We start from the raw sequence: 24400 nt of genomic DNA on the forward strand, positions 1-24400 counted from the left end.
GTCCCTCATGAGGATAACCATAAAGAAGAAAGAGGGATGGATGCTTCTTAATGTTTCTCAAACAGAAACAGAACTTCATTGTTTGGCACCAGACCGGGAGAAACATACAATCAATCATCATATAATCTTTTATTTTTATTCATTTTTTAATGAATAAAGGACTCAGTACTGCTTCCACAGTAAGAGGTCATGAGATACAGTATAACAATTTGAAAACATATTAATTGGTGACTCTAAATTGCCCGTAGGCATGACTGTGAGTGCGAATGGTTGTTTGTTTCTATGTGCCCTGCGATTGGCTGGCAACCAGTTCAGGGTGTACCCCGCCTCCTGCCCGATGACAGCTGGGATAGGCTCCAGCACGCCCGCGACTCTAGTGAGGAGAAGCGGCTCAGAAAATGGATGGATGGATGGATATTCCATATACAGTTGTAGAACTTCTATCATACACAAAGTAGATTTCTATGTGGGAAGAAAAAGAAGGAATATATTTTATTTGTCAAGAATTTAACACCAAAACAAAGTGGCAGCCATAAAGAAGACACTTCTACGTGGCGTCAACAGGGCACTGAATGTGTTGAACTCGCAGCACCTCGGCGAAGCCTGATCCGAACCAGCAGGTTACGTCAGCAGTGTCCAGGGTGAAGAAGAAGAGCTTGTCTTTGCATCGAGTCCTCCTGTAGACCGACCTCGGGTCCGCCGACAGCACCCCTCGGATGGCGGCGGCGGCCTCGTCTGAACTGCGCAGAAACCTGAACCTGGGACGATCGCTATCAGAGGGACCTGGAAGGCAGGAAAAGCTCGTATCAGCACTAACGCTTCTGTTTAATTATCTTAGATTGAAAACCATTTTGAAACCTGTTTCCATCGAGTGGTCCAGTTTGTTTCAGTTGGCTACCGTGGTGAATTTTAGCATTACCATTATCAAAACTAACCAAATAACCGCCTGACCAACAATCGAACTAAGTAAATGACCCACTTACTAATCGATCGACCAACCGATCAACCAACTCACAGACCAACCAAATATCTAAATTACTAACCGGCCAACCGACGAGTTAACGAACTAACTCACCAACCACGATCTACAGTAACTATCAACTTACTAACTGACCAAGCAAGTAATAAACAGACCAATCAACTAACCGATCAACCAACCAAGTCTGCTCGTTTTTTTTTTTGTGCTTGGCTGAGGGCCTTTATACAGTACACAATGCACCAAGCAACTAACAAACCAACGATCTAATTAACAACTTACTAACTGATCGGCCGACGAACCAACTAACTCACAGAACGACTGAATACCTACCTACCTAATCAAACAGCATACCAACAATATAAGTGACCAACCAATTAATACCGTTCTAAATACCAACTTTCTGACTGACCAAACAACCATCCAACCAACTAACCAACCAGCTGACCAACAAGCAAATGAACTAAATGAACAACAAACGATCCAACTGACCGACCAATCAACTAGACCAACCGAATAACTAACGGACGAACCAAGTGACCAGCCAACAGACTAAATACCAATCTACTTACTGACCGTCCAAACAACGAAGTAATAAACTGACCAATCGACAGACTGATCAACTAACCAAGTTGGATCTTCTGAGTTTTTATGCGCTAGGCTGAGCCACTTTATTCGGTAAAATAACTAACTGACTGACTGACTGACTGATCAACCAAAAATCTAACTAGCTGAGCACACGACCACCCTGCTGACCGACTACAAACCAACTGGTCGACAAACTAATTAAACTGACTCACCCAAACTGACCCTTTTAGGGACCACTCAGTTGAAATGTGGCCGATCTGGTGAACAGGACTCCAAAAGGATTACCTGGCTGGCTGGTGGGAAGGAATTCCGCCAACTCCGTCTGTGCATGAGGGGTGAACCGCACTTCCAGGCTGGCGACTGGCGGCTCTCTGATCCAGCCAGCGATTGTGCTGTAGGCCTCCTCGGTGTAACACGGCCCCCGGTCCCGCTCTGACACCTGAAGGTCTGCGGAGTCCTGCTCGCGGTCGTAATTTAGCTGACTGAGGTCACTTTTGCTCACGTAGCCCTTCACTTCCTCGAGCACAGCGAGAGGGTTCAAAGGGTTTGAACTATAATCAAATTGACATTCTCCTTTTTCATTCAACTGCGGTTTTACTGGTTCACTAGGTAACAAAGCGGCAGGATCTGCGTTTGATTGACAAGGCTCCAAACCTATGGTCTTCCTACTGCAGGGGGAGTCATAGTCGGGGATGTAGGGTTTAATATCCAGCACAGGGGTGCCTGCAATCATGTCAATGTCTGACAGATGTATTGTATCACCTGGAAATGAAGTAGAGAGATGTCAGCCCACAAATCTGCATTTGTACACTTTAAAAGAACATTTCAGGAAAAGTTGCTTTTTAATGACTTGCATGCAAATAGTTGGATCTTTGGGGTGCCTGCCCACCAATCAAGAGTGAAATTGATTTTTTTTTTCTGTATTTCTGAAAATGTGTTTGTGAGCAAGCGGGTCTGAAATTTGCCGGATCGTTATGAAACAGTGTGGCCAATTTAAGTAACACCGCCCCCATACCAGGATTCTCCACCAATGAATTGCCAGCCAGGCAGGGCAAAGATGAGGGATTTCAAGTGACAGATGCACTACACTGTCTGAAAATAAAACGGTAAGCAGAGCTGCATTGAGTTTTGTTGGTAGCTTGGTGGCAAAGATCTGTCTCCACGAATACAAATAAAATCCATGCTGTGTGTATGGGGGCTCGTGTGGCCCTTCGCACTCATTTCTTTCCTTTACTCGAGGCTCCACAAGTATTCACCCCGTTGCTCTGTCCCCAGGTGTGATGGTAACGAAAGCTGTATTCAGCATTGGCACCGCAGCAGAGGCACTAAGGTAAGCAGTGGTTCATTTCGTGGGACAGGACTGCACCCTTTCAACCGAGTGACTCATTCCAGGATGTTAAAAGTTCATGTAAAGAGAGCTGTAAATAGGGCTGCAGCTATCAAATATTTTTAGAATCGAGTATTCTTATTGATTATCCCGTCGATTCATTGAGTAAAATTTACCTTGCATTATTAAACAGAATAATGCAGGTACTGTATTATTGTTGTCTACTTGGGGTCTCCATCCTCACGTTCTACCGTAGTGTCTGTAAAAGTGACGTGGGCGTTAGCGAATGAGTGTAGAATTGGCTGGCTGTTAACTCCACGTGAGTTGTGGACATCGGCAGCTCGTGTATGAACGTGCTTATTATGGGTTGGTTTTCTTCCCGTTTATGCTGACATCCTGTTGTAGTACACATATTAAAAAAAAAAGTCACTGTATTTATTGATCCTAGGCATATTGTGGAGAAAAAAAGGTTAATACTACATCTTTCAGGCTGATACGAACCTACAATTTTGTCCAGCTTTGCAAGAGTCAGGCCCAAAGCGTTGGGCCGGTGCGGACTGCGAGTCGCGTACAGGCCAACCTTCTCGCCGTTCAGCCTCGGGGGCTTCACTTTGGCTTTGTGGCTCAAGTGGCCGTTTTTGTGGAAGAGAAAGATAACCCTGGAGTGGAAAGAAGCAAATCTCACGAGACTCCAGCTCAGTTAGCATTCAAACGATTTACTCCACCAGTGGTTTTTCATGTAATGGCCTCATAAAAAGATAAAAAGATGCCAGAGATGACAAAAGTGGGGGAAGGTTTATCATCTCTGTCCTGGCTGCTCAGTACCATATGGCTTTAGTGACCAATGGTCTTTCATTCAGAAGAATGCAATGTAGTTATCTGTAGTCTTACTGTGAAGAGACTCACCTCCCAGGCACACAAAGAAATCCTCCCACTGCATGTTGTGTTGTGGCAGGACCAAAATCAGTCTTTTTAATAGCATTTTAGTACGCATAATTTAACTTCTTTTTACACTTAAATAACAAAAAATAAATAAAGTTGCGCGGGGACTAACACGTTCCCGGAACCGAAAGTATTCATTGTGGCCGCTTTTTCCACCTAAAGTTTCAGGACTTTTGGTTCTGGGTTATTCGGATTACGAGAACTAAAAGGTTCACAGAAACAAAAGTATCAATCGTGTCTGTACATTTAATTTGCATTATTTTCAAAGGGGAGAATGGTGTAATTTTTAATTTGAACAATTCTGAGGGGTTCCAGGGTTGCAGAAGTGTGAGGCTATACAAACAAAGTTGGAGCATCTTAAAAAAAATATACCAGCCTACGTGACCTACCAAATATGCGAAAAATGCTCTAGCCCTACCAGAGCATGGTCTGGGTTATTGAAAACACTGTGCTGTAGGCGCAGTTCCGCCCTTGAGGGTCCGCAGACGGTTGGCTGCCTGGGCGTGCCATTCTTCTCGGAGAAACACGAATGGATGTAACCAATTGGCAAAGTTTGTATGTTCCCTGCAATAGCACAGACAATTGTACATTTTGATTTAAAAAATAAAAAATAAAAAAAAAAAACAACAGTGAAACACTCTTAGTGTTATAGACGTCTGCCGCCATTGTTACCATGCTCTAAAGCTGCCTGGGGTGAAATAAGTGGAGGTGGCGGACAGCTTTTCTCAAGTTCCCATACACCACCAACCTTAGACACAGCGGACTCAATAGAAAGCATATGTTTGCGATGAGTTCTGGTTGCGGTGTCCAGCATCTGTCTGTTGGTAAAAGCCAAAATATAAGAACATGGGGTCCTCAATTGTACAGTGAATTTCCTGTTTTTCCCCTAAGATGGTTAATCAAAATTCATTCATTTTTGTTTTGTTTTGCATGCATGTCATTAAATATTTTGTTATTTATGTTAAATAATTAAAGAGTATTCGTAAAATAAACAATTTTACATGTGCATTTATTTTTTTACAATTGCAATACACTTTAACACCACTATCCTTTGCAGTACTGCATACCAAAAGTGAGCATTGTTGTACAATAATTATAAATGTTAATATTTGTCAGACCTCTTGTACAGGAAATCATCAGCTTGTACATGCATAGCTAATATACATATTGGAAATGTTACATTGTTTTGAAGGGAAATGAGCAAGCAGGACACGTACATGACCTGTCCTAAATGAGAAAAGGTCAAAATGTATATTTTTATGCCAACCACAGAATCTCATAAGATATTGTTTGTTTACATGATATAATTAGAAAGTGGAAGGATGACAAGTCAACTCTTTAAAAATTGTAGTAAAACACTTTTTACGACTAATACAACTTTTCAAAGTGGCCTACCGAAGATTCTTGATTTCTTTTCGCATCACAGACACCTGCCGTTTCAATGTATCTACGTGTTCGCCACAAAAGTGGCAGGAAGGAGCCATTTTTAACACAAAATACTCAAAATGATCACAGGACTAGCTTCGTGGTAAGAGGCTAATACCCAACATTCAATGCAAACACACTTCTTCCCGGGTTTATAATGACAACGTTAAATAGCTCATGGAACGCTGCTGCCACCTATCGATCAGATGGGAACTGCGGTTCAAGGGTGTGTCTGCAGTACTTCAAGTGAATTATATAAAAATACAGTAGTTTGATGTTTTGTTAACTTTTTTAGCTTCTTTCACAGTTTTTTTATTTGTTCATGTCCTTTATGACGTTCCTTAAATGTATCTACTATTTTAGTATTTAAACAAGATATCAAAGTACAGTACAGTACAGTATCCGTACTTTACATGTCATGTAGTTGCATTTTTTTACCAGAAAAGTGCAGCGAAGCGTTTCCCTTTCCCTTCACTTTTTTTAAAAGCGTTATCTTGTCTTTCAAGGCGAAAAAAAAACTAAACAAAAAACGCACAGTAATCCTGTGCAAGATTCACTGTATTATAAACTCATAAAGTCACCATTCAGAAATGCACGAACTGAGATCAAAAAATTAAAATAAATAATAATTAACAAAGTAACCGCCAATTGCTAATTACAGCCAATGGTTTAAAAAATCTGTTCTAATCTGGATTTTTAAAAAAAATTTAAATGTATTTTGTCAAGATAATGATTAGTGTGAACTTGGTTCTGGCTCAGCACAATATGGCTAAAGCGACATCAATAATGAAATAAGAAAAAGGTCTAGGCACACACCCAGTATACTTCTGCATCATTTTTCATTCAAATGCGAGATACAATTCATCATTTTTAAGTCTTAACAGACAGTGGTTAACTTGTTTTTACAATGGTATGACAGTTGAGCATGTTAAAAATTGGCTGGTCTATAATGGCTCTAATACGTATAATGATTAAATTGAGAGTCGAAGATCAGTCTCAACACATTTATTTTAGCCAAGATAACATAACAATGAATAGGAATAACCAGATACATTGGCAATATATTTTATTGGGTGAAACAGCTTTAAAAATCCCCACAAAAATAATTCCCCATTTACAATGATATTGCAGCTTGATACGAATACAATTTTAAAAAATAATACTTGCCAATGGCGAGAAAGTCATTGGTTTTATTAGGAGGAACAATTAATTTATTGTTTGTTCTGGTGCAACATCCATCACTGCATTTTGAACAAAAATAATACTAAAGCAAATAACGGAACAAAAAAAAACAGCCCATGTGCCTCTTGTAATGAGCCAGTGTCTGAAGAGTAGTTAAAGAGAATCCGAATCAATTTCCTGGGAGGTAGTCTTGCGGTGGGAAGGGCAATGATGGGATTGTGAATATCTCATTTTGTTCCGGCTCTTTTTTTGACGAGTTCTCGCTCATATGTGGGAAAAGAAAACTGACAATATGTTGCTACGCAATTAGATAAACTGTCTCTATTTCCCCTTAGACAAATTCAATCACCTGCATCAGCTGTTCTGTCCTGAGTCAGAGGTACATCTTTTTCCAACTCGTCTGGGCCCAAGTCTTCATTTAGGACCAGATCGAGGTTCTCTCTGTCTTGTGTCTTGGTGGACAGGGTCTCCACTTGTTGAGGGGCACTGTAAGGCGTTCCGACTGCTTCTGTAACAAGGGCCTGGGATGGACCTGAGACAGGAGCAACATCTGGAGCTGAATATTGAACTGGAGCTGTGGACAGGTCTTGGGCAGGAGCGAGAGGAACTACAGTGGGAGGCAGAACAAGATCTGAATCTGGAGCTAAAGCCTGATCTGGAGCGGTGGACAGATCTGGAAGAACTGAGGTGGAAGGCATAGCAAGATTTGGAGCTGAAGTTTGATCTGAAACGGTGGCCAGATCTTGGGCCAAAGCTGAAAGAACTGCAGTGGGAGGCGGAAAAATATTTGGAGCAGTGGATGAATCTTGGGTTTGAGCTGGATAAACTGCGATGGGAGGCGTAACAAGATCTGGAGATGATACCAGTGCTACGTTGGGATCTGGAGTAAGGACAGGGTTTGGCAACCATTTCAAGACTGGTTCCAAAGTTCCACTGGCCAGAGCGAGTAGAGAGTCTAATGCCAACGCTGGTATCACCTCCCCTGATTGCGGAAGAACTACTACAGCAGGAGCGTCAGGCTCCACGACCTCGCATTCCTGGGTGAAAGAACTTTCCGGTGTGGAATCCGTCTTCCTGGGTCTCCCCCTCCTCTTTGTGCCACTCCTCTGTTCAGCCCTTTGTTTTTTCCCCAGGCTCTCCAACCTGAAAGACCCCACAATTGGGATTAGCCTCAACAAAAGTGGATGTTGATGTAGCTCTTTTGATGCCTTTGGAAAAGCTAATAGTACAAAGTCCATGACCTGGATATGTGGCATCAATAGAGACGACCAGACGGGAGCAACCTTTGGTAGTCGCCCTGCCCCATTTTCAGTTTCAGCAGAGCAGTGATAATCTTAAATGGTGATAATGTTTTCATGGTGTATGTTGTTTGTAAACCACACCCTTTGCAGACTCTGTCATTATAGATTTCACGTGTCGAACACTTAAAGACCCAACCAAGCAATATAAATGTCCACAACTGGACTATATAATTTTGCATTACTACAAATTTACCCCAAAACCCACTGGTAAGTCTCCTTCTCCTCCGTTTCGGCTCTTCTCCTCTTGAGAAGTTCCCTGTCCCTCAATCGGCGACGGATCCCGCCTTTCAAAACACAGAAAGCAAACTGGTCAACAAAATCAGTATAACATTCTTTAAATGTTGATCTAGCAGTGGCATTGTCAAGCTTGAAATTAAAAATAGTATATATGTAGCTATAGGGAAACATGACAATTATCTGTCATCCAGGTAGCGGTAAACTATAAAACTTGTCCATTGGTTGCTGAAGAAGCCTATTGGAGTCTTCAACAACAAAGAGGTCTGGTTCTTTTTGATTAAAGATGAATTTTATTGAGCAACCTATGAAGAATTCCAGTTTCCTTTGCTTCTTCTTGAATTTCTTCTTTGTTGTGAACGACTGCTCACCTTTAATCCAAAAGGTGTTTTCATTAAAGGTTAAACATCATTAACAACCATAAAGTCCAATTGGTTTCTTCACTTCTTTTGTATGAAAGGTAATCCTTTTTCACCAATCAAAAACAAATCTAAAAATCAAAGGCAATCAGACCCCTTCTTTGTTGCTGAAGACAGTTCATCCATAATGCAACCTGTTTTGGTATGCATGATTGGCTTCTTCACTTCTTTTGGATTAAATGTAAAAGGTGTTTCACAAACAATAATAAATCGAGTAGCCGTGGATTCTTCTGGGTTGTTAAAGATGAGTCATCTCTCACCCAAAAAGGCTTTTTCCATTTATTTTGGATTAAAGATGAATGGTCTTCAACAATCACGAAGAAGTCTGGTTGGCTTCCCCTTGTCTTTGGGTATAAAGATTTACCATCTTCAACAACCAAGTAGCAGTCCAGTTGGCTTCTTACGTTCTTTATGATTACATTTTTTCAGCAACCAAGAAAGAAATCCAAGAAAAATCGAAGGCAACCAGACATCCTGCCTGTTGCTTGCCTCTTTTTGGTGTAATCTTCCTTTGGATTAAAGGTGAGTGTCTTCAACAACCAAGAAGTCTGGTTGCCTGTGAGTCTTCTTAGATTTCTTCTTGGTTGGTGAAGTTTTATTATTATTTTTTTTTTGGATTGCTGGATGACTATTACAACGGCTGGAAGACGCTAAAAACAATGCAAACAAGTGTCATGCTTTTTTCCTCTTGTGTAATGAAAGTTGCTCTTGATTCACAAATAAAGGGCAAGTGTTAAGTTTACCTTGGTCTTCTTCATTCTGGCTTTTATATTCAATCTCTTGCTGCAACGTCTCCTCCATGGCAAGTCCTGGCTATGAATGAACGGCAGCTTGTTGAAAGGCTGGCGTTCAAAAAAAAGAAAACGGGAAAACAAGTCAGTTTTCAACTCCCGCCCAAACATGAAATTATCTGGTTAACCATTACCGCCGTGCTGCACGAGGCCCTACAGGGCTGGTCTTATCATATTTGTGAAGCCGGAGGAGTTGGCACGACTCTTGACAGAGCTAAGAACAAGCGGCACGTTTGTACCACCGTACAATATGAAATATTATGCATGAAAAATAGGTGCTTGTTTGTGAGCATTTAAACAAGATGAAATGTGAGTTGTTGTGCAGGACAGCAGTACCCTTTGACCAACGTTAGATAATGATTGCTACATTAACCAATGTCAAATGGGTGAGGGTGTGAGTAGCTCTATTGTAAATTGCATAACAGAAACATTTAATAACCTAACACTTGGGAACCCTGGAATCCTTAGTTACTTTTTTTTTTTTTTTTTAATCAATCTCACTGCTAAAAAAAAAAAATGTCCAGTACACTTATCTCACACCAACGGAGATCAGCTCAGTAGGCGTGTGCTCTCAATCTTACCACAGCACACTAAGCCCCCCCCCCCCCCCCGAGTGTGTGCATGTGTGTGTTTGTGTAAGTGTGTGTGTCTAACTTGAAAGAGGGAGGGAGTCCAGCAGAGTAAATAACACTTAACTAAGCCAATAACCCCCAAAGCTACTGTATGTTAGAAGTGAGGATTTTTGTGTGTGTGTTAAGAATCTGGCGGGTACAAGTAGCACTTTAAAACAGTGTTTCACACATTTGGGTTTAGGGCCCAAAATTCATCTCATGTAATTTTTCTCTCTGGCCCGGTTGTTAGAGTAAAGCGTACACACATACTGATAATCGGGCCAAAGTTGGGCATCCCCCCCCCCGCCCCCCCACACTTTTCCAATCAAAGGCACCAATGGCCCGATGTCTGTACGATTATCCTGAACGATTATCCTTTGTTGTGGGGTGTGTTAAGAGTGATTTTTCCTCTTCAATCTGCAGGGACAACAATCGTCAATGTTATACATGTTAAATATTTACGATCCAAAAAAAGCACCGAGTTCAGCCAAGCCACGGACTCCATGATTGTGAATTGACCTGAAGTTCACGCTGTTGCTGGACACAAATAAAGCAGCAACTGGATGTGTTGAGTGTTTGTACGGGTCTCCCAAGTTATTCACCACAATAAAAATGTCAAGGAGAAATATTTGCAACTGCAAAGCAGATACCAGATAAGCTAACAGCTATCCTAGCTTCTACTATTTCTTCTTCTTTTTATTTCCGGCAGTCTGGATGCCCTGTGTTTAGTGAGATCACTGCAAAAGAGGAGCTATTAACAGTACTGCCCATGAGAGAACAGACGCGAGGAGAAGACATATTGCAGTCGTTCAAAAACTTTATCGAGAAAACCCAGCTCCCGGTGTACAAATTGGTGTCTATCACCACGGATGGAGCACCCGCAATGGTTGGGCGCTTGAATGGATTTATTGTCTGTTTCTATTCGAGCCAGAACTCTTCAAAGACGGTTATTCCGTGCACATCTGGAGATGGCTGTAGCAACATCTGGAGTTGTTGCTACAGGGAAATTCCTGCAGAGATTTCGAGAGTTCTGTCCAGAGATTAAGGAGTTTTTCCGTGTAGCTGGACATGCAGAATACAAGCAACTAAATGACGGTCAGTGGCTGTTAGACTTGGCATTTCTGACAAACATGTTGAATGACCTTAATGATCAGCTCAGTTAACGCTTTCAAACGAAAGCAACAAATTTCAACATCTCTGCTCAAATCTGCAGCGTCATGATTTGGCAAACTTCCAGAACCTGGCGTCAGAGCTGGAGAAGCAAGGGAAGGCCTGTGTGCAACTTGACAGTGCACGCTACACAGAATTCATTGACAATTGTCTGTCAGAGTTTGACAAACGCATTCAAGACTTTTCTTTGCTCCTGCCAGTCGCTACATTCATGTGCTATCCTTTTCGGGAAGATGCTGCAGTTGATTCACTCACATCAAAAATTGCAACACTGTTTCACCTGAACTCTTCTGGAGTGGAAGATGAGATTTTGACACTACCAGCCGACATTGAGCTGAAGTCCAGAGCTCACGGACAGTTTTGGAACTTACTCACAGAGCTAAAGTACACACTGACGTGAGATTGCCAAAACATGACGAAATATAAATAATAAAAAATGTGTTTGTTGCATTATATGTATACAGCATGTGGAAAACCACCATACGATACCATGTGGACCTAATGACAAATGCGAACAATTTAGACAATAGCATTTCATATGCCAAGCCAGATAAGTCAATGTTCCATAAAAATGAATAATGTTCTCAAATTATAAAGATGAAACTGTTCAAAGTCAAAAGTTTAACTATACATTATGTGTCTAAATCTGGTTTTAAAATCACAGACAAACTAATGAAGATATCACCACAAAATGGCACTTGGTGGTCATATTTAAAAATAATAACCTATATGGCAGAATGGCACATGACCAGAGAAAGCCAATCACAAGCATCGGCTTTAGAAGAAGGACGTGATATGGGAAAAAAATCGGAGCTATTGCCGCTATTTTTCAAATGTAACTAAAATTCTGAAATTTCCAAAAACAACTGTAATTTAATTACACATTTTCTCCGAGTAATCTAATAGATTACAATTACATAAATTTCCTTCTTTCATGATCTTGACTTCCTCGAAAAGTATGCACACGTTTCTTAAAACACATTGACTGCCATTGAAGGCTTTAGAAGTCCAATATCCATGTTAACTCGGAAGGCTGGCAGTGAATGAGTTAAGGTGCATAAATGATGACTGTATGGACGCCATGTGCTGCAAAAAGAAGCTGCACAATGCGGCCTATGTTGAGGAATCACAAAACACTGCCATCTTCTGGCATCCTCTCCTAAGTACCAAAACACTGACTTGCAATATTAATGTACAAATTTGAAAAGGATAATTGGACACGTAAGGTCTATCTAACACATTTAATGTTAATGAGCACTTGAAAATGAAGCTGTTTTGCAGTTCAAATGTATCATTCTCAATTCAAACAACAAATTGGCATTTCTGTAGAAATGACCTGTGACTGCTGAAGAGTTGCTTTTCGACTAAAATATTGTCAAAATGAATTTAAAGGGATGGAATGCTGAATGTGAGACTTTGAAATGACTAAAGATGAATTATAGGGTAGAGGCAAATGTGTGAAATTCCTCTATAAATCAGGGAATGCTGAACTTCGAACGTTAAATTGTTTGAGAATAGAATTGAATTCTATTTCTCAATTTTAATGTTTTTCATGTGGAAAGTGAACATTTGTGTTATGTGAAAAATGAGAAAAGATATTCTGATTGAATTTAAAATTTTTAAGTTATAATGCTGAGTCGGTTGAGAAACGTGGATGATTTGAATGTCATAAAAGTGGAAATATGGGAAAGGTGGAAATTTGCGGAATCTGAGTAGCACTGATGTTTTGAATATTTTCAAGTTAGAGTGATTCATATCAGTTGATACAATGTTAATTATAGGATTTTTTTAAGTCTAATATTTATTGTTCCTTGTGGAATTATGGGAAATGTTGAAATTTGTGGAAAGTGAAGTAGCCCCGGGTGTCAGAATGAACTGTACTTTTGAAATAAAATGTTTGAATCAGTTGAGAAATACAGACATTTTGCAGAGAGTGGAAAAATAGTAGCATGGATGTGATAAATGAGCTGCACATTTTGACATTGTAATGGTTTGAATTGGTGGAATAATATGGATGTTTCACACTGTCCAAAAAGTCAGAATTATGGGAAAAGTAGAAATTTGCGGAATTCAGAAAAATAGTACCGTAGAATTTTTGAATGAGCTGAACATTCTGTGGTCTGAATGGCTTGTATCGGTTGAGAAATGGTACATTTGAGGTGATGTAAAAAAATAAAAATAAAACCCTATCATTTGAATGCTCTTCAACATTCACTCAATACAAATACAGGATTTTTATGCAGAACAATCACTGGCACAAGGCAGAAACCTTGCATCTCTACAACTATTACTTTTAAGGGAAAACAATAAAAAAAAATTTTTGAGCCCTTAACATGGTGTCAAGGAGAGAAAGCCATTTTCAACACTTTACACTGGTTAATAATTTGGAAAAATATGAGACCCATGTGCGTACTGCCCAGTAGTATAGATTGGTGTAAAAATGTAAAATTAACCAAATTTAGGTTTCAGCCTGACACCAGCGATTATGAATACTCTTAGCTCTCATACGACTATCTTGTGAACTTGTAAATTTAAGGAGCTCCTGTTTCAGGAAGTAAAGGTAGGAGGGGTATAGTAAAGAGGGGGACCCTAGCCGTAACAGTACAATGCTCCCTTTAATGCAAACTACAAAAAAAATGCATTCACTAAAACAGAAACAAGATTCATCCAATAGGTCATTTATTGATCAACAGCCACATAATTAACACTAATAATCAAAGTAGGTTTGGATATCATAATGCAAAGGCAAATGTAGACATTTTTAGCAGATGATCGTATTAACTAAAAACTTTTTTTTTTGTACCCTTTAACTTTGAACGTTAAACTAACTAGATAACTTGTTTGAATTGAAAGGCATCAACACACATACTGTTGTTTTTTAGGCTTTGCCGTTTTCCCTTTAGGAGGCGCTGGGCTGGGCGTTTCTGCTCGTAGGTGGCGCTGTTGCGCATTCGATTTCGTTTCAGTCCGGTTTCCCTCCATGGTTTCTCCTCGCCGACTAACTTAGCGTCGGCTCAGTTCATTACACACGGCTACCCCCCACCCCCCCTATATTCTCCCTTCGCCGTCAGGGCATCGCTCTACGTTTTGGACTGAAGGACCCTCTTAAGGAAAAACAAAAAAGCCCCGGCGAGAAAAGTTTCACCTCCGGCGGGCATCATGTATATGGAAAACAGGATCCACTTGGAGCTAAGAAACAAGACACCGTCTGAAGTGAGTCGTGCTTTTTTTTTTTTTTTTTTTTTTTATAAAAGCAAAGCCATTTAGTTTTCTCTTGGGCTAGCCACGTTAGCTTAGCTCGCTACTCCCCCCCCTCCTCAGTTGAATTTGCTTTCGAGTATGGTTTAACGTTAAGGACACCGCGCTGTCGTCTTGTCGATGGAAGCGGAGCCTCTAGCCGGGAGACGAGGGGGGCAACGCGGCGTTCGCTCGCTACTTTGAGAGGGCAATTCATCCGCTCGCTTCGGCGTTATTGCGGTGCATTAACAGTTTCGCAGCCGCCACCCTCCTCGTGTGTCCGGCGGTCCAGCTCGAAAGCCACCCCAAGCCCCGACCCTACAACGAGAACGCTCTTTCTGTGGATATTTGCAGGAAATGTACTGCTCCACGCTTACTGCATTTCGGTGTTCTCGCAGTGGGGCTTTCTCCCGACGTTGGTAGCCATGTTTGCTGCTACTTAGCATGGCGTGTAACAGCCCTCGTTTTAAAAGAAAATACACATTTAACTACTTAGGTTTACTCCTAACGCAAATAGAATTAAAGCGTTAGAAACGTTTTATATATATATACAAATATAAAACCCCCAGCCATTTCCGCTTGGTGTCACGTCTTTATAACTAGGTTAACGCTAATAGCCACACTCGGTATGTGGATAACAAAAAACTGACACTTTGCACCTTGCAAAGCCCAAATACATAACATATGCACATTTAACTCGTTTGTTTCCGTACGGTTCATATCCAATAATCAACTCGGGAGTCTTTACGTATTTAGCGTGTTGGGAAGATGTTACAAGTTGGAATGGGAGTGTTACAAAACTCAACTAAATAAGTCACCGCGCACCACAAAATGACTAACTTTGTTCGTACTCTTATAAACGTTATTTATTGGCCACAACGTTCGTTTTAAAAAATATATTTTTCAATTTAAACTGCAGCCTCCCAACTTGCAGTCTTCCCGCCATATTAGCAGATCCGCCATAGTGGTGGCAGCCCTACAAAAACGCATGGCGTCATTAAATCCCCGATACAACTAAACACACATCCCTACAACTACAAACGGAACTGTTGACAAAATCGACATCATATTTTCGAAACGCTTGTGTTCTTGCGCGGAGGCTTTATTAACCCGAAAGTCAAGCCTTCCTTCGGGTTGACACAACCGAGCGGCGCCATGCGTGGGCACACAAAAACTCGACGCCCGCTGTTTGTCCTCGGGACCCCCCCACCACCCTAAAAAACGTCGACAAAATGTATTATTATTATTTTAAAAAAAAAAGCAGCTGTGATAACGCATCGGTCTCCACAATGTCTATTTAGCAACGCCTGTCGCTGTTTGGGGGGGGGGGCTAAGGCTCGCAGCTGCATACTGTTTGTCCATAGGTCGCCATGTTGCCATTCTGTCGTTTTTGAAGGTCTGGAAGAATGAGAGTCTCCATCTTTGATTTTTTTGTGGGGGTGGGGAGGCTAGATTTCCGTTCGCCGTATTTTCCCTCTTCAGAACACATTTACAACAAAATAGTCGTCGAAACAAAATCACGGGCGCCTTTCGCTCGACGACGAGGAATATTCCGTTTTCTCCACCGAACGCAAACAAAACGTGAAACCGTTGCACTGAAAAAGGGTGTATTGGCAATCCTGCCCGTTGCTGCGGCGTGGGCTAATGGCGGCCGCGCACACTTCTCGTCTACTGCACGGCTGCGTTTAAAAGAGGCAATGGTTGCTAGCTTGTAGCTTAGCTGGCCTTAAAAAAAAAAAAAAAAAAAAAAAAAAAAAAAAAAAGCAATTGTCACACAAACTATGCGAACACGCCAATCTGGACTCAACCGGGCTGACAATTCTATACAACGACGCTGGACGTAACGAGTCTTTTTAAAATGGAACTGGCCTCCTTTTTTGTGTGTTTTACTCTTGAGAAATCCAAACTTTTTTTCTAGTCCTGCAAACGTGTTTGCTGCCAGCGCAAGCAGTTTTTAGCTTAGCCGAACTAACTCCACCTCATACTGGCCCCCAGTTTTTTAATACTAAGGATGACTTTTAATAATGTATTAGGTTCTATAGATATTTTATCAACTAATTCCCATTTTATAAAGTTTGGTTGTCACTGATTGTCAGTTCTTAAAATTTCAGAGAGGACATGAATCCCTACATTTTCGGAAAGAATAGAACTTCTACGAGTCTGTGATATCCTCAGAAACTCTATGACCCCCCCCCCAAAAGTCGCTAACATTTCAGAAAGTACGACTCTTAGCTAGTCCCCACATTTTCAGCGTTATCTCAAATCTCAAGTACATACCATTTCAGAGAGTACATGGCTCTCCCAGAGTCCCTAAATTTTCAGAAAGTATGTGAGTCCCGTGGAGTCTGAAAAATTTCAAAAGTATAGGTATGTTTAAACACAATACAAAAACATGTAAAAGAATATATTGCGAAAGAGCAAGAGCATCAGATAACATGCAAATATTGTTCAGACAGTATAAAACAAGTAGTAACTGTTGTAAAGCTGACAAAAAAAAAAGAACATCTCCGATATAGCGGGACCCGAAGCATTAACTGCAATATAGGAGGGGATTAATGTATAACACCTTTGGGGTCCCTACCTTTTCAGAAAATACACAACGCTTTGAGTCCTTAAAATTTCAAAAACTATACAAATCCTGTCATGTCAGAACTGTGTTAATATTAAGTTATGGACATCTTTGAATGTGTTTTCCATATTTCAGCAATGTCAAGATGTTTGTTAGTTAGTTAGAGAGTTCCACAATACATTTACAATCTACATTACTGCCCACAACATGGGGGTACACCGGAGAGTGGTTCACACATCCACCTCACAGTTCTGAGGTCGTGAGTTTGAATCCCGGCTCCGGCCTCCTTGTGCCTAGTTTGCATGTTCTCCCGTGGGATTTCTCCGATCTACATTGCAAAAATATGCATGTTAGGTTAATTGAAGACTAAATTCTCCTTAGGTGCGAGTGTGTATGCCTGCGATTGACTTGCAACCAGTCCAGGGTGTATCCCGCCTCTCCCCAGAGCTGGGATGGACTCCAGCCCACCCTTGACCATAGTGAGGATGAGTGGTAGAGAAAACGGATGCATGAATGGATGGCCACAACATTAGCCGCACCTACTTGGTCTGATGAGATCAAGTACAAGAACCATGACAAAAAGAAAGTCTCAGTTTTGGGTTATTTATTCAACAATAATAAATGTCTTGTTTTCCCTACTGCAGGTACGAGAACTCGTCCTCGACAACTGCCAAACGGTCCACGGAAATACCGAAGGCCTCACAGATGAGTTTGTCAACCTGGTTTTCCTCAGTTTGATAAATGTCGGCTTATCATCGATCTCCAATATACCCAGACTAGAAAAACTCAAAAAGGTAAGGCAGTCGGACACTCACCGTATGCAGAGAAGCCGCAGAGACTTAACATCTCTTTTCTCTCAGCTGGAGTTGAGCGACAACAAAATCAGCGGCGGCCTGGAGGTCTTAGCGGAGCAACTCCCCAACCTCACACATCTACATCTGAGCGGCAACAATTTGAAAGAGATCAGCACGTTGGAACCACTGGTATGTCCAAAATTGTTCAACACTAACATCTTTTACGACTACTACTAAGTCCAACACACTCATTTGATGCTGGTTGACTGTCCATTTTTTTCCTAATTGAAAGCAATGGAAATAATCTATTTCAATCTGCAGACTGTTACCGTCATAAAACATTTTACTTGTCATAAAATAGGCTCTCTTGGAGACGATCCCAGGTGACCCTGGGTAAAAAGCGGAGTACACTATCAATGAATTAATGCCATGAAAAAGAAATGCATGTTACATACACATAACAGTTGGATTAGGCGTAAATTGATAAGTCACGCCTGGAGGGTGAGGCATAAGGATGACGAAATAGAAAAGCGTTACTGTCTCGTACGTCACAACAGTGCTAACCCAATACTCCACATATCAAAATAACGATATGAACAATAGAGGGTCACTTGTGCAGTAGACGTTTTTGTATAGCACTACGATGTATACAATGAGAATAACTTATTTACTCCTGGGATTGGCTCACACACCAGAAAGGGCGCAAACTACTTAATTGCACATTCATGACCATAAAACGCAGCAAGTCGAGACCCCCTGTAATCATGTCTTGAGGCAAAACGGAGTACAGAGAACCCGTGCACGTTTGCAGTTCGGCATTCACAAATTTGTCTATTCGTGGATTTCTGGGGACTACCTGTCCTTTGTTATTTGCTTGAAAGACTCACCTATTTGGTGTTTTTGTGCTCAGGCCAAAGCCATTTCTAATATAGTCTTGCTGCCATCTTGTAGCATCTTGGTGCCATCAAACTATGTTGACGTTTGGGGAGGAGCTTCATTTAGTCAGGCCACAGCCTTGTCTAAGAAAAAAAGTACCTTTCAGCCATCTAGTGGCATCGACAGACAATTACGTTTTCGGGTGCGTGTCAGTTAATTACAGATCTTCGGGGCAGGGCTCAGTCAGTATCACCCTCGTGAATAGCGGAGGTTCACCGTACACTTTATGAATTAATGTCACTAAAAGGCAATTATGTCAATAAACAATGAGCAGTTGCATGGTTGCTTGAAATATTTTTTGTAATTTATCCAGTAATTTCTGGAATTTTGCCATTAGGCTAACGCTGCGTAAAATATGGTCCTGCGGTCAAATCCTTAGCTTAGCATCAGCTGACGCACCTTACTGCCACGCTTCCCAAGCAGTATGACTTTTTTGTGTGTATACCTTTTCACATGAACAAGGGTTACATATTGGGTAAAGGACAAGAATTTTAACTTCCTCACACTCTACCGTCCACTCTGTTAACTAGTACAATCCAGCTCGGCAAATTAGATTCTTTTGGCATTACGTCAAACTTTTTTACTCACTTCAAACGTCACCAATGTCAATTTCAGTGCAGCACGTGGGAAAAAAACTAGCACAGTGCAAATGCTTCGTTTTATTCAATTTATTCCTATTCGCACAAAATATAAGGCTATTTTTTTGCATCTTGTTCCCTTACTGGAACACTTGTGCACCAAATTGTAACTGTGTCTCCTTGAACCCACAGAAAAAGCTGAAACACCTGAAAAGTTTGGACCTGTTCAAGTGCAAAGTGACCTTCATGAGCGACTACAAGGACAGCGTGTTCAAACTGCTGCCCCAGCTTACCTACCTGGACGGCTTTGACTGCAAGGACAAGGAGACTTCCGATTCCGACGTAGAGGTGGACGGAGACGGCGTGGATGACGACGACGACGAAGGTATGTGGGAAGTGGCTGTAGTCTACAATTTACCTTTTCATCACTTTTATAGACAATAGGCGCCAGGGTACTTTGAAAAGAGATTGACTACAGCTGACCTGAACTGAAACGGTGTCAAAAATTTGTTCGGGGTCTCACCGCCAGACATACCCTAAAAAGTTCAGTTGTTTATTTATTTATATATTTCTTTCTTTTTTCTTTTTTTTTTCATGCAGCGGAACCTGAGGCTGAGGAGGATAAATCGAGTGGTTGTCTTAAATACAACACCAATTTCAATGAAGTTGAGATGTTGTGTTAAACATAAATAAAAACAGAATACAATGATTTGCAAATCATGTTCAACCTATCTTTAATTGCAAGGAATTTAGGGATTTCATCATCTATTTCTGGAGAAATCACTGCATGTAAGCGGGAAGGCCGAAAACCAACATTGAATGCCCGTGACCTTCAATCCCTCAGGCGGCACTGCATCAAAAGCCGACAATGTGGAAAAAGATATCACCACATGGCCTCAGGAACACTTCAGAAAACCAATGTCAGTAAATAGAGTTCGGCGCTACATCCGTAAGTGCAACTCTGGGGCCGAGCTCATCTAAGATGGACTGATGCAAAGTGGAAAAGTGTTCTGTGGTCCGACGAGTCCACATTTCAAATTGTTTTTGGAAATTGTGGACGTCGTGTCCTCCGGGCCAAAGAGGAAAAGAACCGTCCGGACTGTTATGGACGCAAAGTTCAAAAGCCAGCATCTGTGATGGTATGGGGCTGTGTTAGTGCCAATGGCATGGTTAACTTACACTTCTGTGAAGACACCATTAATGCTGAAAGGTACATACAGGTTTTGGAGAAACATATGCTGCCATCCAAGCAGCGTCTTTTTCATGGACGCCCCTGCTTATTTCAGCAAGACAATGCCAAACCACATTCTGCACGTGTTACAACAGTGTGGCTTTGTAGTAAAAGAGTGCGGGTATTAGACAGGCCTGCCTGTCTCCCATTGAAAATGTGTGGCGCATTATGAAGCGTAAAATACGACAACGGAGACCCCGGACTGTTAAACAGCTGAAGCTGTACATCAAGCAAGAATGGGAAAAAGAATTCCACCTACAAAACGTCAACAATTATTGTCCTCAGTTCCCAAACGTTTATTGAATGTTGTTAAAAGAAAAGATGATGTAACACAGTGGTAAACATGAATCTGTCCCAGCTTTTTTGGAACATGTTGCGGCTATAAAATTCTAATTTAATGATTATTTGCTAAAAACAATAAAGTTTTATCAGTTTGAACATTAAATATCTTGTCTTTGTAGTGTGTTCAATTAAATATTGGTTGAACGTGATTTGCAAATCATTGTATTCTGTTTTTATTTGTTTAACACAACGTCCCGACTTCATGGAATTGGGGTTGTAGTTGTACAGAGATGATGGCAAGACATACAGTAGTTGCCACTTCTATTTATGCCATACTCTTAGTACCAACATATGCAGTTCAAGGGTTGAAGTCCACCCTCATAATTGAAAATACAATTCATGTTAGCAGTAAAAAAAAAAATGTGGGAGGGAGATTATTGTTCAATTATTCAATCAGTAGGAGAATCGATTCTAAAAAGATTCGATAATGACAGGCCTAGAAGCAAACCTCCATCATCAGGTGTGTGGAAGGCATTTTCTAACAGGCGTGTATGAAATGTTTGGCTAACTTGTATTTGAGTGTGTTCGCAAAACACAATGCTAGTGTGTTTAGTGTGTTCAAGCCTGCTAGTAAACGACAGAGTTGGATCCATCTCACCGTCAAAAGAGCGCATCTGTGCTGTTAATCCAAGCAACAGAAAACCAAATTAATTCTCCTTCGCCTGTCCCTAAATGATTGTGTTCACTCTGCCTGAATTTCCACCATGTCTATTTTTGAATCAACTTATCTGTTGAAATTTACATTATAGCCAGCGCTCCGTGTGCCTTCGACGCAATTTACAGTACGCAACGCCTTTTCGACTGACTCTTCACACATTGAAACTGCGACGGTAGAGAAGAAGCCAAAAATCTTCATTTCAGCCATTAACCGTGTTTTTTTTTTTTTTTTTTTCAATCGCTCTGTCTTGGTCAAATGACATGGAAGGGTTTGTGTACTCGGAGAATGCTTGAGCTTTTGCCCCGCGGAAGTACAGATGACCTCTCGTGAAAAGGTGTATACGTAAGGACCTATAAATGCGTTGTACCTTTTGTCCTCCAGAGGACGAGGAAGACGAGGACGATGACCTTGACGAGGAAGATGACGAGGAAGATGACGAGGAAGAGGTTGAGGGAGAAGAGGACGATGAAGAGGTCAGCGGAGAAGATGAGGTAAAGGCCAAAAAGCCGTAATGGCGCCGAGATGATGATCTCCTTGCGACTTAATGCAACAACAACAAAAATCCTCCCTGCTAGGAGGAAGACTATGGACTGGATGGGGAAGTAGATGATGAAGAAGAAGATGAGGAGGAAGAGGATGAAGGTATTAAAAATTAGGCATCGACAACAGTATATGAAGTGAAATTCTGAATGTTTTCAGGAGGGAAAAAATCTGAAATTTCGAGAATAGTCAATGTAAGAAGTCTCAATTAGAGGTGCAACAATGAATTAATCAACAACAAATCGATTATCAAATTAATTGACAACTGCTATGATAAGCAATCGTCCAGAAACACTGTTTAACATACAAATGTCAAAATCCGCAGAATTTCAGCAGCTCAACAGTAAATATTCTCAGATTTCTGTAGTCTTCTCTGAACGCAGACTGATTATCTCTGTTTTTCAACATTTTTGCCTCTTTTCTGACATGTTGCGGACCAAACCAATAACTGAATCATAATTTACCTTTGTGCATTTCTGCACTGTCAATTTGAAATATGTTCCAGGAAAAAGTTGTAACGTTTTCAGAAGTCTTCACAAGAAAAAAGTTAATAAGTAGTGGGATTGGGTTAGCGTTACCGGAAACATTTTGCAATGTTACGAGAGAGCGAAAGGTTGTAATTTTGTGGGAGGGGGGGGGAAGTTTAGTGAGAATAAAGTTGTAATGTTACAGATTAAATATTACAAGAAAATTGGATCGTTACAAAAGAAGTGTTTTGGGGGGAGAACAGATTAGAAAGAAAGAGTTGTAATGTTCTAAAAAAAAAGAATTTGCAAGTGTTAAGTGAACCACTGTTAAATGCTACTCACAGTAAAACGGTCGACTTTTGATGAGCGACAACAACGTCGTAGCGAGCTAGCTCTACCCGAAAAAGTTGATTTCTGAATTGTACAACTTCTGCCGCAATCAAATTTTAAGGTTTTATTGCAATAGGTATTGAACTTGATTGTACCATTTAGCGCAGCATTGCTGTCCTGGCGTTTATTCAGTTCTTTTGACGCGTAATACCTTGATATTGTCCACAGACTTCAAACGCACCAATGAAAAAGTGTTTTTAATTTGCCACAATTTTGATGCGTCGCCATTGGTTGCACTTCTGCCTTTTATGTTGCTGACGTTGCTTATAGATGCCAGAAGATGGCAGCAAGACGCTCTTCTATTAGACAAGGCTATGGCCTGACTAAATGACACTTCAACATAGTTCCTTGGCACCCAGATGCCACAAGATGGCCCTCAAAAAGTTTTGAAATATATATTTTGTGACACCAGTCCTGGAACTTAACTGACATTTTTGGTGACATTTATGTTTGGTGGTGTGCCATGACATTTTCCAAATGTAAAATATGTGCCTTGCTTTATAAAGTTTTCGAAAACTGGTTTCAAGCGACGGGTGCGGCCAGAGTCGAACCAGTGTTCATGCTGATGTTTTTTCCCTTATTTCAGACACGGCAACTGGCAAAGGTGAGAAGAGAAAGCGAGACCCAGACGACGAAGACGAGGACGACGACGAAGACGACGACGACGACGACGACTAGAAAGCAAGAGGAGCGAATTTAGCGACTTCCTCCCCCCTCCTAGCAACCCGAACGTCCGACTTCCTCCAACTTGCAACCCCCCACCCCCCCTTCTCCCCTTGCACCCTCCCCCATGCTCCAAGCTCTTTTTCTGGGCCAAGACTGTACTGGATGGGTGGTTCGTGTGGACCAACCGCCACCAGCAACCCCCCCTCCCACCAAACAACTTTTTTTTACCTACCACCCCTTCCGCCTCTCCTCCATGGACCTGAGAGCCCCCCAACAGCCCTGGGGTTCTCAGGCAGCCTTGCCACTCAGCATTCCACAATTTCACTGTCAATCCCGCGTTATGTATCCCGTGTGAGGACTTTGGGACTGGTCTAGTTTTTGGGTCTGTGCTTTTAATATTTTGTTGACTGAAATTTTTTTTTGTTTTTTTTGTTGGCTTTATTATTTCTCTTTCTTTTTGTGTTGTTTCCTTTCGCCCCCTCAACTACCACCCTCCCAATAAAATTATTGCTATAGCAGCTGTGCAGCCAGTGAGCCATGCAGTTTTTGATTATTGGCATGGGCACTTGTTGCACAAGTCATGGTTGTAGCGACATTTTTACTTTCTGTATGACAAGACAACAACTTTGTAAATAAAATGTTAACATTTTGTGCTTCCCTGGTGTCCCAAATGTATTACGTAGGGCTAGAACTAGGGCTGTCACTATCGAATCGTTTTAGAATCGATTCTCCTATTGATCATTATCGAATAATAATCGGTAATCTCGCCCTCCTCACTCTTACTAAAGTGTTTTTTTTTTTACTGCTAACAAGCATTTTATTTTCATGTATGAAGGATTGACTTAAATCCTTTATTTGCATGTTGGTACTGAGTGCATGGTATAAATGTGGTGTTCAGAATTTGAGAGAGCTAAATGCTAAACAGTTAATCGCGATGCGCATTAGTGCACTAGCGATGACCATTTTAGGTAAAAAACAACAAAAACAAACTACCATTCAGCTCACTCGTACGCATCTTGTTATATG

At 41.1% G+C, this 24400-nt stretch overlaps 3 protein-coding genes across 10 annotated transcripts; 1 reads left to right on the forward strand and 2 right to left on the reverse strand.

Moving 5' to 3' along the window:
• Positions 1 to 114: 114 nt before the first annotated feature.
• On the reverse strand, positions 115 to 5514 carry trmo (tRNA methyltransferase O). Of its 4 annotated transcripts, XM_061770832.1 has the most exons (8): positions 5229 to 5514; positions 4506 to 4651; positions 4223 to 4397; positions 3393 to 3550; positions 2219 to 2326; positions 1850 to 2077; positions 593 to 783; positions 115 to 462 (listed from the first exon to the last, which is right to left on the reverse strand). In XM_061770832.1, the coding sequence occupies exons 1-8, from the start codon at positions 5315 to 5317 to the stop codon at positions 163 to 165; spliced, it is 1395 nt and encodes a 464-aa protein (XP_061626816.1). In that variant the 5' UTR covers positions 5318 to 5514; the 3' UTR covers positions 115 to 162. The 4 variants fall into 4 exon arrangements, with proteins under 4 accessions (XP_061626816.1, XP_061626815.1, XP_061626818.1 ...); XM_061770831.1 differs by having other exon boundaries at positions 1850 to 2326; positions 5229 to 5497; XM_061770833.1 differs by having other exon boundaries at positions 321 to 783; positions 1850 to 2326; positions 5229 to 5462.
• Positions 5515 to 6248: 734 nt separating this feature from the next.
• On the reverse strand, positions 6249 to 13968 carry hemgn (hemogen). Of its 4 annotated transcripts, none has more exons than XM_061770838.1 (4): positions 13836 to 13968; positions 9138 to 9236; positions 7947 to 8025; positions 6249 to 7583 (listed from the first exon to the last, which is right to left on the reverse strand). In XM_061770838.1, the coding sequence occupies exons 2-4, from the start codon at positions 9193 to 9195 to the stop codon at positions 6782 to 6784; spliced, it is 939 nt and encodes a 312-aa protein (XP_061626822.1). In that variant the 5' UTR covers positions 9196 to 9236; positions 13836 to 13968; the 3' UTR covers positions 6249 to 6781. The 4 variants fall into 4 exon arrangements, with proteins under 4 accessions (XP_061626822.1, XP_061626819.1, XP_061626821.1 ...); XM_061770835.1 differs by having other exon boundaries at positions 7935 to 8025; XM_061770837.1 differs by lacking the exon at positions 13836 to 13968 and adding an exon at positions 9713 to 9730 and having other exon boundaries at positions 7935 to 8025.
• A 70-nt stretch (positions 13969 to 14038) lies between these two features.
• anp32b (acidic (leucine-rich) nuclear phosphoprotein 32 family, member B) lies at positions 14039 to 24023 on the forward strand. Of its 2 annotated transcripts, XM_061770840.1 has the most exons (7): positions 14039 to 14179; positions 17417 to 17566; positions 17633 to 17755; positions 19273 to 19465; positions 21693 to 21802; positions 21887 to 21953; positions 23295 to 24023. In XM_061770840.1, the coding sequence occupies exons 1-7, from the start codon at positions 14126 to 14128 to the stop codon at positions 23384 to 23386; spliced, it is 789 nt and encodes a 262-aa protein (XP_061626824.1). In that variant the 5' UTR covers positions 14039 to 14125; the 3' UTR covers positions 23387 to 24023. The 2 variants fall into 2 exon arrangements, with proteins under 2 accessions (XP_061626824.1, XP_061626825.1); XM_061770841.1 differs by lacking the exons at positions 21693 to 21802; positions 21887 to 21953; positions 23295 to 24023 and adding an exon at positions 19681 to 19789.
• The last annotated feature ends 377 nt before the right edge of the window (positions 24024 to 24400 follow it).

Source organism: Phyllopteryx taeniolatus, chromosome 4 (assembly GCF_024500385.1).
Source record: "Phyllopteryx taeniolatus isolate TA_2022b chromosome 4, UOR_Ptae_1.2, whole genome shotgun sequence".
In the NCBI taxonomy this organism is placed as follows: Eukaryota; Metazoa; Chordata; class Actinopteri; order Syngnathiformes; family Syngnathidae; genus Phyllopteryx; species Phyllopteryx taeniolatus.

What these genes read in the sequence shown, in the direction of transcription:
- trmo (XM_061770831.1), bottom strand. Translation starts at nt 5,317, where the DNA reads ATGGCTCCTTCCTGCCACTTTTGTGGCGAACACGTAGATACATTGAAA. An exon ending in AAAGCTGGACAAAATTGTAG is followed by an intron (nt 2,327 to 3,392) that starts GTTCGTATCAGC and finishes CTTCATTTCCAG; the next exon opens with GTGATACAATACATCTGTCA. An exon ending in TCGGATCAGGCTTCGCCGAG is followed by an intron (nt 463 to 592) that starts GTGCTGCGAGTT and finishes CTTCCCACATAG; the next exon opens with AAATCTACTTTGTGTATGAT.
- hemgn (XM_061770835.1), bottom strand. Translation starts at nt 9,195, where the DNA reads ATGGAGGAGACGTTGCAGCAAGAGATTGAATATAAAAGCCAGAATGAA. An exon ending in CCAGAATGAAGAAGACCAAG is followed by an intron (nt 8,026 to 9,137) that starts GTAAACTTAACA and finishes GTGTTTTGAAAG; the next exon opens with GCGGGATCCGTCGCCGATTG. An exon ending in ACTTACCAGTGGGTTTTGGG is followed by an intron (nt 7,584 to 7,934) that starts GTAAATTTGTAG and finishes GGGGTCTTTCAG; the next exon opens with GTTGGAGAGCCTGGGGAAAA.
- anp32b (XM_061770840.1), top strand. Translation starts at nt 14,126, where the DNA reads ATGTATATGGAAAACAGGATCCACTTGGAGCTAAGAAACAAGACACCG. An exon ending in TCAGCACGTTGGAACCACTG is followed by an intron (nt 17,756 to 19,272) that starts GTATGTCCAAAA and finishes TTGAACCCACAG; the next exon opens with AAAAAGCTGAAACACCTGAA. An exon ending in GGATGACGACGACGACGAAG is followed by an intron (nt 19,466 to 21,692) that starts GTATGTGGGAAG and finishes TTTGTCCTCCAG; the next exon opens with AGGACGAGGAAGACGAGGAC.